This window comes from Urtica dioica, chromosome 12 (assembly GCF_054948205.1).
Source record: "Urtica dioica subsp. dioica isolate 48M chromosome 12, U.dioica_male_clone48M_v1_H2, whole genome shotgun sequence".
In the NCBI taxonomy this organism is placed as follows: Eukaryota; Viridiplantae; Streptophyta; class Magnoliopsida; order Rosales; family Urticaceae; genus Urtica; species Urtica dioica.
The window spans coordinates 13,879,783-13,895,428 of record NC_142767.1 but is presented as its reverse complement, the minus strand read 5'-3'; the positions used below and the strand labels follow the sequence as shown (position 1 = coordinate 13,895,428).

The 15,646-nt window shown below is 32.2% G+C and overlaps 1 protein-coding gene across 1 annotated transcript; it reads left to right on the top strand.

Annotated features, from left to right (window-relative positions):
• The first annotated feature begins 8,843 nt into the window (after window positions 1–8,843).
• On the top strand, window positions 8,844–14,465 carry LOC149379337 (epoxide hydrolase 2-like). Its single transcript, XM_089602674.1, has 3 exons — window positions 8,844–9,447; window positions 11,973–12,211; window positions 14,060–14,465. Exons 1-3 carry the CDS (start codon window positions 8,977–8,979, stop codon window positions 14,304–14,306), a joined length of 957 nt encoding a protein of 318 aa, XP_089458800.1. The 5' UTR covers window positions 8,844–8,976; the 3' UTR covers window positions 14,307–14,465.
• The last annotated feature ends 1,181 nt before the right edge of the window (window positions 14,466–15,646 follow it).

Below are 15,646 nucleotides of genomic sequence, written 5' to 3'. Positions count from 1 at the left end.
TGCGAACATATTTTTGACATGGCTAATCGATCACCAAGTTTTACCATATTTTTAGTTAACTTCTTGGGTGTGTTTTTGTTTTATTTTTATCACTTGAGGACAAATTATGGTTCAAGTTTGAGGGTATTTCATAGGTGCGTTTTGTACGCGTTAAACTCATATTTTCCGACTTGAATATCACGTGTTCTCGAGTGACATTTAGTCTGTTTGATGTGTTTTTGAGTGATTTATAGGTTTGAGTGGCCAATTGGGTGTTAAGGATGATTTTAGAGCATCACGTGACATTACGGAGCAATTTTGAAATGATTCATTTCGAACAAACTAGAGGGAAACAAGAAGCATGACGTCTTTTTCTGTATGATTTTGAGATTTTCTATCAATTATTATGGATTAATCTTTCCACAATTGGATAGAGTTTTCTCTTAGCTTCCAACGCATATTTATTTGCAAGAATCGGACACCGAAGCAAGAAGTTATGGCAATTTTAAGGATCACTGTCCGCCGTGGAGACCCGACCGAGTAATACGCACGTTATGCGCGCTCACCGCGTGCCGCGCACTCCAACTGCGCGTTTGGCGCCAATTTTGCCTATTTTTAGCTTCCAAGATGCTATTTTTCGATTTTGACGAATTCTTGACCTTTTAATAAGATCTAAGGGCTCAAATAGCTCCGAAAATCACCAAAAACCCTATACATATATTAGTTAGAACTCCTAAAAACATATCTTAGGTTTTATTTTAGGTTTCATAATAGTGTTTGGCTTGGGAGAGAAGAGGCAACCGGAGAAGAAGACCACCGTTCGTTGTGATTGACAATCGCGAATTCAACATTTTTCCTTCTATCTCTATTCCTTGGAACTCCCGTTTATGTTTTATTGTTTTAATTTATTTTGTGTTTCTGTTACTATCATCACCATGAACTGAACCCCTTGAGGGTGATGGCTTATCTTTGGTTGAATATGGTTGTGGATTCATTATATATTGATTGAAGTATTTTTCATGTTTTTCTTCTCTATTGCTTGAATTAATTCTGTGCTTAATGCTTGTATGAGATTAGCTACCTCGTTCATGATTTTTAGGATTGTTTAGTTGCTCGAGAGAGAATTAGATAATCGTGCATAAGGATTAGTTCACTGTAGTACATTCCTAAGCTAGAGATAGTTAGGCTGTTATGGGGTCGTGTGTACACTCTTGATTGTAATGCTTGCCGTATTTTTAGGGTTTGAGATCAGGAGATGAAAACCCGGTATTGACATAGGTTGTTAGATGCTCGAGAGAGATTTAGCAATATAATTATGTGAGTGTGATTAGTGAAGAGAGTTGAACCGAAAAATCATGCGTAGTTCTAAGTATCCCGGCCATAAGAGAGTTTTGCGAAGCTGTTGCCCTTTTTTATTTATTTTATGCAAAATAAGTTAATAATTATCATCGTTTACTTGAGTTCAACTCGTCACTAGCTCGTTTGATTTTCGGTTAAGCATAGTCCTTGTGGGATCGACTCGTACTTACGATTTACTACTTGAGCGACTATGTGCACTTGCGTACGAAAATATCGCAACAGAACACTGCCGCTTTTTTTTAGCGAGAATTTGAGCAAAGATAAATATCACTTTTTAGCAAAAAATTGATACAGACACTAGTCGTGGTTGTATCCTCAAGTCGTGGCTATTTAGCCGCAACTTGTCGTGGCTATTTTCGAGTATAAAAATTAAGGTAATTTCCGGTAGTTGTTGTTTACAAGATGTACTTGTACATATATATCTAATGACAAGAGTATTATTAAGAAAATAATAATAAAAGTTAACGTACATGTATGTATATCCATATATATGGAAATATGCATGAATTTTGAAAGCGTTATATATAAATGAGTATCATATTTACATATTTTTAAATAAAATTAATAACGTTACTAGTATAGTATTTTGTATAATATTTTAAAACCAATATTAAATAAAGGTTAATTTATAGTTCTGAAAAGTTAGGGTATTATATATTGGGTTCTTGGATGAAAATTCTAAAGGTCAGGGATCGAATTAAATTATCTTAAGATATGGGAAGGTTGCAAACGCTATACTTGTTGTGACTCTTTTTTTTTTTTTTGAAGGCACTTGTTGTGACTCTTTGAAATGGTGAATGTTTTTCAACTTAAGATTTTATTATAGCTTTGACAAAATATGTTAATATCACAATGATCAACATATGCAAGTACTAGTGGAAAACTATATCCAAACAGTAAACACTTTCGAACGTGTATCGTTATAGTTTTAAAGAATCAAAGCTCGATTTGAAATATGCCTCGTGATCTTGTCTATATATATATATATATATATATATATATATATATATATATATATATATATATATATAATTGTATAGAAATTAGAGATGGATCTAGGTGGGGGCACGGGCACCCACTAAAAAAATCGGGTAAAAAAATAAGATTAATTTCATTTTTGTCCCTTGAATTTTTTGACGAACCATAGACCTTGTCTCGCTTTCTGTTTCGTAACGACCGGTTACTATCAAATTTATTACCTTTTTCAAAACTCATCCTTCTGTTAATGTTTCTAACAGAATTTGACTAGTGTCATTGTATAAAATGAGTTTAAACGTAAATTTACCAATATACCCTTAAATTTTGTATTTTTAACCGTTAATTTTTTTTAATATAAATTTATATATGCGCGGCTCTTCTTGTTCTTCTCCTTCTAGCGGCGGCGATTGTTGGACACGTGGAGCTTCTCGATCTCCTCCATGATGGACTGCCAGTCTTGCACGGCGCGGCCTTGTGGCGGACCTTGATCTGCCCCGCGCACGTCACCTTGGGCAACGTCGGCTCCGACGCCAGCTTGTCGCGGGCCCCACCGCCGCCGGCGATGGACTTGACCTTCGTCGGTCACATCAGCTGTGCAGTCTCTTTCCCAGCTCCGGCGGCCTCGCGGGGCTGCATATCGGCTTCGGCATAAGACTCAGGTGGGCCCCGGACGGAAAGCACACCAGAAGATCCGCCGCCGCCGGAGCTCCTTTCTTGTTGTGGTGTTGATGATTATTTTCTGTCGCCAGTTCCTCTTATATGCACATTGTTCAATTATTCACACATTAAATCAAACTCTCATATTAATTAAAATAAAAAAATAAACACTCACTTATAACTCCTGCTGTATAGCCATGTTGAAGCTTTATGTTGGCTCCAAAATAGCCTAATCTATATGGACGCTTTGACTTGAACCCACTTCCTGTAATACAAGTGCGACATAAAAGAAAAAAAAGAAAAAGAAAACAGGACACTGGATACGGTACCTGAAGAGGAATGGAACCAAATTGTTAATGCATTTTGGTCAGCTCTTTGATGGGAAGGACCCCAGAGATTATAGTATCCCTTGTAGAATTCAAATGTCATGAATTTGGTGCTTGGCCAATAGCCCAGCGAGGGAGGCCAATCTGCACTGCCTTTTGCTAATATTAAACAAAAAAATTGGCTACGTAACCATCTTAAACGCTAGCAATTTGGTTTTAGCCAACATTTAGTTAATTTCCCGTAAATAGCCATCACGCTTACGTGGCATCTAATTAATTGAATTAGTTTTACACATTTACCATTATTTAATTCGGCCGTTATTTTTAATTAGGCAGTTTTTTTTTTTAAATTTTGAATCAAATATTGAAACCGAATAGGGAAGTTTTCAAATTTGAAATTTGAATTTTCCAGTAGATTTTGAAAGTTTCCAGCGCATTTTTATTGTTGATTTGTTTTCTAATTTCGGTAAATGACATTAAATTACAATTTGAAAATATTTTCCATTTATTGAAAATCTGTTATTTATTTTGACTAGATCTTTCTTGATCCAATTTTACATTCAAAATTTATTCTTTCTTAACGTGTTTTTTAATTCTAGGTCCAAATTTCTTTTCTCAATCAATTGTTTCAGTAAATAACTCATATTTACATCTTGTTAACATAAAGAAATCTATTTCTTAAATGTAAATAACTCTCTTATTTACATGCCGACCAAACAACAATACTCTTATTTACATGATAAATGAATCAATTTACATTACTCTTATTTACATGATAAATGAATCATATTCTTTTTTGTAAACAAACAAACAATTAATTGCTTCAAAAAAATATTAATATTAATCGCTTCTCAAACAAATCGAACTAAATCCGCTTTTCTCAGCACCGACACACGACGCCCCAGACCTTGGCGCTGGTGGCCCAACTTCGGTGCTCAGCGAGAACCCAGGACCGGCGTCAGATCCCGATCCTCTTTTGCTCCGACTTCGGTGCTCAGCGAGAACCCAGGACCGGACGATCTGTGGAATTAAACCCTTCATCTGTGGAATTAATTCTTCCTTTCCTGCAAATAACATAATTGAGTAGTAATTTTTTTCACAAGAGAATAACAAACTACGAACCTGAATACGGCATGACAAATGTATGAATTAAGTAAAAGAACAAACAACGATTTAATTTTCTACTTTTAATAGAAGCAAGTAAAAGAGGCAATGCCGAAGAAGCTCGCTTGCGGTTGAAAACAGAGGAGGAAGGTAGGGTATCTGTGCGAAAGTGTTGAATCCAGCGGTGAAGCTTCGAGAAAGAAAAGTAGCCATCGGAGAAGATAGGATTGAGACGTCGGTAGCCGTTGCTGGAGAATATTGAGACGGCGGAGCCTTGTTGATTGTGGAGCCCATTTTATGGAGTTCAAGCGATTTCAATTCTTTACGCTGGAGAGATAATGAGAGAGAGGTTAGATATGCATTTATGGAGTTTTAAATGTTCCCTTGATTTGTGCGAGGTAGTTATAGTCGAATATTTTTTTCCATTTAAATTAATAGGTTGAAAATAATGGGCGGGAATTTGGTTGGAGTTATTAAGGTCATTCACGTCTTTTAACATGCTGTAAATAGATTGCTGTGGCTATTAACAGAAAATTAACAGAAGGTTGGTTAAAACCAAAACCCTTATAACCGTGTGTGGCTATATACCTATATAACCCAATATTAAATTTAAAAAAATAAAAAATGAAAAAGATCATTTTTTTTTACGATTTTACCCTTAAATTTGTTAAATATTTGACGGAAGGATGAGTTTTTAAAAAAGTAATAAAGTTGAAGGTAACCGATTGTTACAAAACAAAAAGCGGGACAAAGTCTGTGGTTTATTTAAAAATTTAGGGGGCAAAAGTGAAATTAATCCAAAAAATTATTATGTAAATTTTAGAAGTATATTTTTGTATATATATTTTTAGAAGTTCCGTTAGCCGAATGGAACATCTGTGGTTAGTTGGTCATTGCATATGGTTTCCGTCCTCACGCTCATGGTTCAATCCCATTTTACTTTTCGGAATGTTATTATGTATATATATTAATTCAGTTAAACTTTTGACCCATGCAAGTGTTAATAATACTCAGCGTAATCTAGTTTGTAATTTCACACAATCAACAGAGCTGCCTTAAAAAAACAAAAAACAAAAAATTGTATTGGTTAAAAGCTTAACTGAATTAATATATATATATATATATATATATATATATATATATATATATATATATATATATGGTCGATAATTTCACACCACATTGGTTTAATCCACACAAGCAACAGAATTACCTTATAATACATGTAATCCTCATAGTTTCTAAAGATTCCAAAACTCTACTATCTTTGAATCAATTAAGATACTACATTATGCTGTGAATTCATTGAATCTTAGTGCTCATCATAAGTCATAATTGTAAAAAAAAATGTTACGATTAGAACTCTCACTCGTATACAATTTAAAAAAAAATTAATATATTAAACTAAATTTTTTTCTTCATTTTATGCATATTAAATATGCTTTAGAAAATAGAAAAGAATATAGTAGTACATGATGATAATGCTCCTGAATATAAGAAACCAATGCTCCATGTCGCCATTTTAAATTTATTTTATAATATTATTACGGCTTGAAATTTGAATATATTTTAACAAATAAATTCAATATGGAATTAATTGAATTTTTAAAATTTGAAAAAAGAAGTTGAATAAATTTATTTCTTAGATATTAAAATCTCATTAATTTTCATTTGAATAGAAGTTGTATTATCTTTTTTAGTACTCTACTATCTTTTAATCAATTAAGATACTACATTATGTTGTGAATTCATTGAATCTTAGTGCTCATCATAAAAATTGTTACGATTCAACACTCGCACTCGTTTACAATTTTTTTTTTTTTAATTTAATATATTAAACTAATTTTTTTTCTTCATTTTATGCAATAAATATGCTTTAGAAAATACGAAAGAATATAGTTGTACATGATAATGTTCCTGAATATAAGAACAAAAAATTAGAAAAATAGCCAATTTAAACGTTTCATATTGTTAAATAGCCAAGGTTTAGTAAATATTAGGTAAATAGCCATAAATGATGACGTGGCTTAATATAGCAGAGGTTATTTACTTAATATTTACATTTGTAAATATATAAAATTGGCTATTTACCTAATATTTACCAAACCATAGCTATTTAGCAATTCCCAACATTTAAGTTGGCTATTTTGCTAAATTACCCATATAAGAAACCAATGCCCCATGTCGCCATTATAAATTTATTTTATAATATTATTACGGCTTGAAATTTGTTAACAAATAAATTCAATATGGAATTAATTGAATTTTTAAAATTTTAAAAAAGAAGTTGAATAAATTTATTTCTTAGATATTAAAATCTCATTAATTTTCCTTTGAATAGAAGTTGTATTATCTTTTTTATTTAAAAAAAAAAAGGTAATTTTCGCTACAGTACATCAATAGTTCATTTCCTTTTTAAAAAAATCATCAAAATTTTATTTTATGAAAAATTAGCGTACTAGGTTGAAATAAATTAAATTAACTGGTTTAGTTAATTTAATTTACTTCGATCTGATGGATAAAATGAAATTTTGCCTAAAATCTTAAAAGAAGTTAGATGATTAATTAATTGTAATAATTTTTTGTTGAAAAATTGATGATTGGTAATTCTCACGTAATTCTTTTAAACAAAAATTAATCATATGTGTGCCCTCACTAAATCAAATCTCTGGATCCGTCACTCTATATATATATATATAATTTTTTTTCAATTCTCTTAGATAAATGTAATAATTGATAATTTTATTTTGTTTGTAATAAGTCTAAAGTTGTATAGTACTTGTGTCGAAAATAATAATCCTCTTAATTAGTTTGTTTGTATTAAGTCTGTCGATGATAAGATTCTTCTACCTTGGATTTGAAACTCTTTCAAGTTCGGAAATTTTCTTATTTAAGAGGATTTGTTTTCAGTTTGTAAACAAGTTTCGAATAGAGAATTTCTCTCTAGTTTTTACATGTCCTAATTTCTCTCAAAGAATTTATTCTAAACCTAATTACTTCCCGCTTACTGACTCAAACCCTCATCTTTTCTCCAGTCTCAGATCCTACTCAAACAAATGGTATCTGAGTTCGCCGGAGAAAGCATTATTAAAAAGAAAAGCTTACGGACGTTATACGTATGACTCTTTAAAATGGTGAATGTTATCCTACTTAAGATCTTATTATAGCTTCAAGGAAATATGTTGAAATCAATATGGTGAGCTGTTTTATGCAAGTACTAGTGAAAAACTATATCACACTGACTAAGATGCCATCATTTCCTCTATGAGCCTCCCTTATCCGTAAAACTGACCCCTTAGGCTTCACCCCTCTGGGAAAGCGACTAGTATCACTACTATAAATGCTATATTCCACAACGGGATAGTTGTCTCGTTGTGGAAACATCAAGATTCCGCAACGGGACTATTGACCCATTGTGGAATTCAAAAAAAATTTAAGGTTTAAACAATGGGATGGTGACCCGTTGTTAAATCTCGTCGCGGCCAAGGCATAAACTCGCCGCGGCCAAACTCTTCCAAAACGGTACTGCGTACCGTTGTGGGAGAACTGTAAAACCAAACATTTCGCCGCGGCGAGATTAAGCCTTGGCCGCGGCGAACTGTTTCAACAACGGTACAATAACGAGTTGTGGAAACATTTCGCCGCAGCCAAGGCTTAATCTCGCTACAGCGAAATGTCGTAAAAATTTTAGGTTTTCACTATAAAAGCCTCATTTCAGTTTTTTTCTTCATTTTTTTTCACTTCCTCTCGCCTCAGACCTTCATTTCGGCCATTTCTGTGCAATTTCCTCTCCCAAACCTACCTTGAAACTTCTCCGCCTTCTCGCCACCCTCCTCACCGAAGCCAGTTCTCTCTCGCCGCCATCTCTTTCTCTCTCTCGGTCTAGCATCCCTTCCTCCGTCTCCCACCGAATTCAAGGTATGTTTGTAACTTAATTTCATATCAAAATCTTAAATGTCATGAATGTTTTGTGTGATTTATAAACTAATTTAGGTTTTTGGTTGATTTTGGTTGTAATTTATGGCATTGGATTGTAGATTTGGTCGAAATTAGGGTTTTTTGTTTTGAGTTTTATTTTGTAGTTTATGATTTTGGGTATAATGTTATTTTTAGGTTGAAAATGAGTTGTATTTTGAAATTGTGGTTTTAAATTGATTTCGGATTTAAGTTTGAATTTTTGTTTGTAATAAGTTTTACGTTTAATTTATTTGAATATAATGTATTTCGGAAGCTTTTCACAATGATTCTGTACCGTTATGGAATCTTCGGTTTGTAGCAGTGTATCTAGCTAGTAGGAGAAAGAAACGCGACAGAGAATCTGAGTAATAACAAGTAGTAGACAAAACGTCGAACATCTTACCGACAAAGACAAATAAGTGAATAACTATTACGTCACATGAGGATAAGACTAGAAGAAGAAAATAGTAAAACGTGTGGGGTTTAAAGAAAGTAATGAAATGTTACATGCAAGATTAATAAAAATGTCCAAAAAACAAAGATAAAGAAGACGTTCACTATATATATAAAGAACACGGTTCTGAGTTGAAAACATATAACTCAGATATATAGAGCAATGGGGCACGAGAAGATAGAGCACTCGACGGTGAGAACCAACGGCATAAACATCCACGTGGCGTCACTGGGAAGCGGTCCCACAATCCTATTCATCCACGGCTTCCCTGAGCTGTGGTACACGTGGCGCCACCAGATGGCCTCCCTCTCCGCCCTTGGCTACCGCTGTGTCGCGCCGGATCTCCGAGGCTACGGCGACTCCGACGCCCCTCCGTCGCCGGAGTCTTACACAGCGCTCAACGTCGTCGGAGACCTCGTCGGACTCATCGACCATCTCGGCGTTGACAAGGTGTTCGTGGTGGGCCACAACTGGGGAGCCATAATCGCCTGGTACTTGTGCCTCTTCAGGCCTGACCGGGTCAACGCTCTGGTCAATCTTAGCGTTCCCTTCCTCCGGAGGAACCCTGACGTCAGCGTTGTGGAAGCTTTAAGGGCTGCGTTAGGTGACGATTTCTATGTGTGCAGGTTTCAGGTGATATTATTTTACACCAAATTTATAGTGATTTTTTTTTTTAAATATATACACGAGTAAATATTTTTTTATTCTGCCATTTTATTATGCAAGAGCGATCATAAGATAAGAAACATCGACTAGCTGCCATTTGCCCATTTCTTTCGAAAACTTTTATTTTTATTTTTATTTTAAGATAAGAGTAAATTAATTTACGTAAGAGATCTATTCAATCCACATCTCGTATAGAATTTGTAAATAGTAAAAATCTATATTAAAATTCGCAACCTCTATTATAGAATTTGTTAATAGTAAAAGTCTGTATTAAAATTTCACAATTTATTCTCCTCTACCACAGAATGGACAGATTATTATATTAAATTAGTTTCATAAATATCAAAATCAAGGTTCGCCTCATCGTTATCGTTATTGTATCGAAATTTCAATTTTGGGGCTAAATCGTTTACCAGTGGGGAAACTGAAAGGTATTCAGACAACAACAACAAAATCGATACCGGCAATAAATCGTTTATCGTAGAGGAAATTGGCAAAAAATGTGGAAATCGAGAAATATTCAGAAAAATATTTTACAAAAATAAACATACTTTACATAATTCATACTTCATAGTTCAAACACATAAAATAGTTCATACAACATTGACAACAACGAATACATATTATCAATTCATCATCACAAATCATCATATTCATGATCAAATCATCATATTCATCTCAAGAAAACCATTCATCATCATTAAACATCATAAGCATCATATTCATCTCCAGAACATCCACCCATCATATTCATCATCAAATCATCATTTACAACATCAAAAAACTCAGATTCGGATTAGAAATCAACATTTTATTCGGATTAAACCTAAATAATATACATAGAAAACCATACAAAACAACCAATAACTCATATTCATTGCTCAAATCCTTGAAATCGTGGATTAAAGTAGAAAAATTATTAAAAAAACAATGAAAAAATCTAAAATCTAAGAAACCCCCGAATACTTACCTGTCGAAATCCAATGAAAGTTGATAAAAAAAATGCTGCGACGAACGAAAACCATTGGAAAGCGCCGAAAAATTGGAACGAAAACGGTTACTAGCGAACCGTTGCCGGTCCTCTCCGGTAAATCGTTTTTCGACCGGTTTCCGATCGGTTTCCTCGGAAAGACAAATCTTGATCAAAATTACTCTAAAATTATTGGGGCAATTGGACAAATAGCCTAATAACATACTCTTCTTATAAAAAATAGCAAAAATTTCATTTTATTAAGAATATAGCTCATGAGACCGAAGTCAAATAATTAACTAGTTAGGTTAATTTAATTTACTTCAAAAAATAGCTCACCAAAACGAAGTAAATTAATTAACCTAATCGGGTTAATTAATTTAATTCAGACTTGTGGGTTAATTTCTTAATAAAAAAAACTTTGCTTAGATCCTTAAAAAGAAGTAGGGGATTGACTAGCTGCAACAAATACTTATTATTTTAATCTGTATATTGTATCTATAATTATATGATTTTTAAAACAAAAAAATTGGCATACTACTGAATAAAAAATTATATTATCCGAATTAGAATTTGTGGTAAAAAATAATTTCAATATGAAAGAAAATAATAAATCATAAAAATATAAATATAAATCTCCATTACAAACAAATTTTAAGTAAATTGAATGATGTAAATACATAAATAAAATCCTAAAATAAACTGTCAATCATAACATAATATGTATAATTCATATTCAAAAAAATATAATATGGATAACAGCATCTAATATTCATTTATATCCGACTTCGATTCTCCAATTTCTATATAGACAATACTTAATTTTTAAATGTTTTATATAATATGTGTTAGCTGAAAAAGAAATATTTTTCTAATATGATTTCACATATATTTGAGAGTCAACAAAATTAAATTAAATTTGTGTAAAATTATAAGAATTTAAAAAAAATTGTTAAACTTATTAAAATAATAAATAAGCAAGAAATAGGTTTTTCTGGTGTTAAAATTATGTTTTTGGGTAAAGATAAAATATTATTTAATTTGACAAACTACTGTATGTATAATTGAGTGAGAGAAACTGTAAAGTTTTGGGTTAGAAATGTAATTAGATTATATAGATTGGAGATTTATTTATGGATGGCTACACATTATATTATTTTTCTATGTTCAATTTAAATTTTAAGATAAAAATAAAAAAATAAATGAAAGTATTTGGGAAAATAAAAATTATCTATTGAGTGTGAGAAGAGAAGAGAGGCACATTACTACAAATTTGCCTTATTTTCAATTTTTATGAGATCTTCGACGAAAATAAGAATCTCACTTTTAGTTATATAGTTTCTTATATTTTTTTCTAGATTTTATTTTTCCTCAAATTTTCCTCCGACATAAAGAAAAATAAAATATATTCTCATTTTATTTCATCATATTTTCTTAGTTTCAATCGTACCTTGTGTATAAAGAATTCAAACTATATGTAGTAAATTTACGTTTACTCAAAAGGTTGTGCTTGATATAATAGGAACCTGGTGAAAGCGAAGCAGATTTCTCTTCGGACACTGTGGCAGTACTTAAAAGGCTGATGGCGAATCGGGATCCAAAGCCGCCAATAATTCCAAAAGAAATAGGGTTCAGGGGATTATATGAACTTCCTGAATCTCTTCCTAGTTGGCTCTCTGAAGAAGACATTGACTACTTCGCTGATAAGTTTAACAAGACGGGGTTTACCGGGGGATTGAACTACTACCGGGCCTGGAATATGTAAGTCTCTTTCTTACTCTTTGGCTAAACAAAGCTTATGCATAAAGAGAATCTATAAGCATATATATATTACCAAGACACTTTTATGTTTAGTAAGTGTTTCACATTTTCATAATTTTTTATATATATAGCAAAAAATATACTTCATAGTTAATGGCTATGTGTGCCAACTGTATTTTATTATTGAACTTTAAATTACCATAAATATCTATAACCAAGCTAATTATGTGCAACCAACTCTTAAAAAATGTACTTTTAAATCTGTGCGCGAGTAGAATGAGCAAATGTATGGCATATATATAATCAAATAATTGATATTATCGATTTTTTTTTCTTGTAAATTAAAGTAACGTAGATGGAGAGAAAATTATGATGTACAAAAACTTGGAAAAAAAGGAGAAAAAGATTAGAAATGTTTTGGTAGGGTTATAGGCTTGTAGTTGCAATACTTTTGTTTGGTTACGAAATTGTGTTCTACATCAAGAAAGAAAGAAAAATTATCCTTAAATTGCTATATTGGAGTTTTGAGAATTTGTAAATTTAGGATTGTTTCTTGATTTATAACACAAATATCAATTTATTTTACTTCAAATCATCATAAATATTGACAATTAACCACATGTGTGCAATAAATATTATAAATATGCACCCGAATACCTCTATATGCGGTGAGCTCCTGCATGAGGGCGGCTCAATAATAAAAATAAATAAATAAAAAAACATCCTACATGTTAAAGGTTATTTCTTACAATTTTTGCTTAAATGCCTAATGTAATTTATAATGCACTATTGTATAACGTAATATTTTTTTTATATATAAAGGACTCCTTAAGAGAATATATTAATAAAAGCCAAAAACTTATATTACAAGAATAACGCAAAGAAAATTCAAAAACTTGTACATGAGAAATGAATCACAAACAATCAATCATAAATACAATAAAATAACATGTGGGTTACCCATCTATGCAGATAACCAGTCATTGTCAGATTACTGTAAGAATTACGAGCGAAAACGCCGATATTCGCATGTTGCATATTACAATTTTAGGGTTCTTGCCCGACTGAGATCCACACCCAGAGAAAATCATATATTTTGGATTTGAGATTCAATTCTAAAGAAACTTATCACTACGATTAAAGATCGAGCGGTACAAAAACCAGATCTAATAAGTCTGAATTATTGAAACATAATAAAAAAAAACATAAGTAAAACATGAAAAATAAAATAAAAATAAAAGAAACATAATAAGTCTACTCTCGGGGAAGCGATGACACCGAAGATTGAAAGCTCAAATCTTGAAGTTTTGGGGGAGAGAGGTTATAAAATCGTAATTTTGAAATAATACAAAATACCAAGATTTCTTCTCTTAATAATGAAAGAGGAAAATATATTAGGTTCTAATTCTTTTTTTTCCCCCTTTTGTTAAGGACCGGATCGAAACAAAGGTATAGAGTTCAAGGAAAAGTGTCATTTCTCCTCTTTTTTTTTTTTTTTACTGCTCAAATTATCGCAGAATGATACCCAATTACGCAATACAGATTGAAAAAGTGTATGATTTCCGTTCTTATACAGATTTAAAAAAAAAATAAAAAAAAAAATAAAAAACTCAAATTAATCTTCACAAACATGAATAATATAGTAGCTAAGCTAGCCTATTCAATTCAATATGTTTAAGGGACTAACTTGCCTATACATGGGTGGAAAATTTCGTTTTTGGTAAAAATAAATGGTGATTCGAGTAAAAGACCAAGAAGAGACCTCCAAAATCTCTATAACTTTGAATCAAATAATGCCAAATAGTATAGTAATCGAGTGATTTGATGGTTGTTACATTACTTCTGAAGGACATGGGAGCTACTAGCTCCTTGGACAGGAGCGCAGGTGAAAGTTCCAACCAAATTCATCTTGGGTGATCTTGACATGGTCTATCATTTCCCCGGAATGAAGGAATACATTGACAGCGACGAATTTAAAAAAGATGTTCCTCTTCTGCAAGAAGTCGTGGTGATCGAAGGAGCGGCACACTTCATCAACCAAGAAAGGGCTGATGAAATCAGCGCTCACATTTTCGATTTCATCAAGAAGTTTTGAGCACAAAACCAGTGTCCTCTTTCTCGGTTCATTTTGGCTTTTGATCATGTATCTCAATGTAATGTAACGTCTTGAGACTGAATAAAATATATATTTTTCCCCTTCAAGTATTTTACTTCAGTGAGTAAAACTCAAGAATTAAAATTTCGCTGAATTTTCGCTGCGTGCCGGCCATCGAACATGTAGTTCTTCTTTTTTTCGTCGTTTTTTTTCACACAATTGTAACGTAAACGTCATGTCACAATTGTATCGTAAATGTCATGTCATTTTGAGGTTGAAATGTGTCATTTTTTTTCATTACATAAACTCTCAGTTTTCCATTAAAAAAAAAAATGCAATGTTCTAAAAAAATTCACATTTTCTTGCCATCGTGTTTTGGCCGAGACCCAATCCTAAACAAAGAGATTTATGGAGCTTTTCCCGGCGATTGTGGCTTCATCGTCGCGTCTTTTACATTCGTTAGTGCAAAACCAACATCACTTATGCAAAGATCGACAGTTTCCAGCGTGCTTCCAATATTTTATTAGGCATTTTTTTTAGTTGTTTCAAATATTGATTTTATTTTGTTTCTTTTATATATCTATATATATATATATATGTGTGTGTGTGTGTGTGTGTGTGTGTGTGTGTATATAAACTTGTTTCTTTAATGTGATTTGGATAGCTTTGATCGACATATATTTCAAAGGTTAGTAGGTATTTTATTTTTTAAGGTTGGTTAAATTAGCTTCGAAATTTATAATTAGTCATGAAAATAATTTAACTATCTTTTTAAATTTGTTTTCAATTAGGTAGATTTTCAATTTTCTTTTAGTTTGTTTTCTAATGTTCTTATCCCGATACCTTGCCAATTTGTCTTCGGAAAACTCGTTTCCGATTCACACAATAGCTGCATCTAATCAAGGTATTTAAAATAAACTATTTATTGATTTCATTATAATTTAGTTTTTAAAAAAAATAGAGCGTTAGGTATAACAAGAGTAACAAACTAGAGAGAGAGAGAAAGAGTTGGTGGGAGAGTCAAACTGTTTGAACTGTATTTGACTAAGTAATCGATTGTTAGATAGTGTATATAAATACATTTGTTTGTTCTAATCTACACCGTCCAATCAGACTCTATCAACTTGATCGGACAATGTATATATAATAATATTCAATACGTCCGCTCAAACTAGACATGATGAGAGCACATGTTTAGTTTGCTTAACAAATACACAAACTGCATGAGGTATATTGAGGGGATTTGTGAAGATTTATGCCACTTGGTCTGCTACAGGGACATAGCGAACCGACTAATTTTGCGGTACAATTTCACGTATGAAGTGAGCATAGATTTCTAT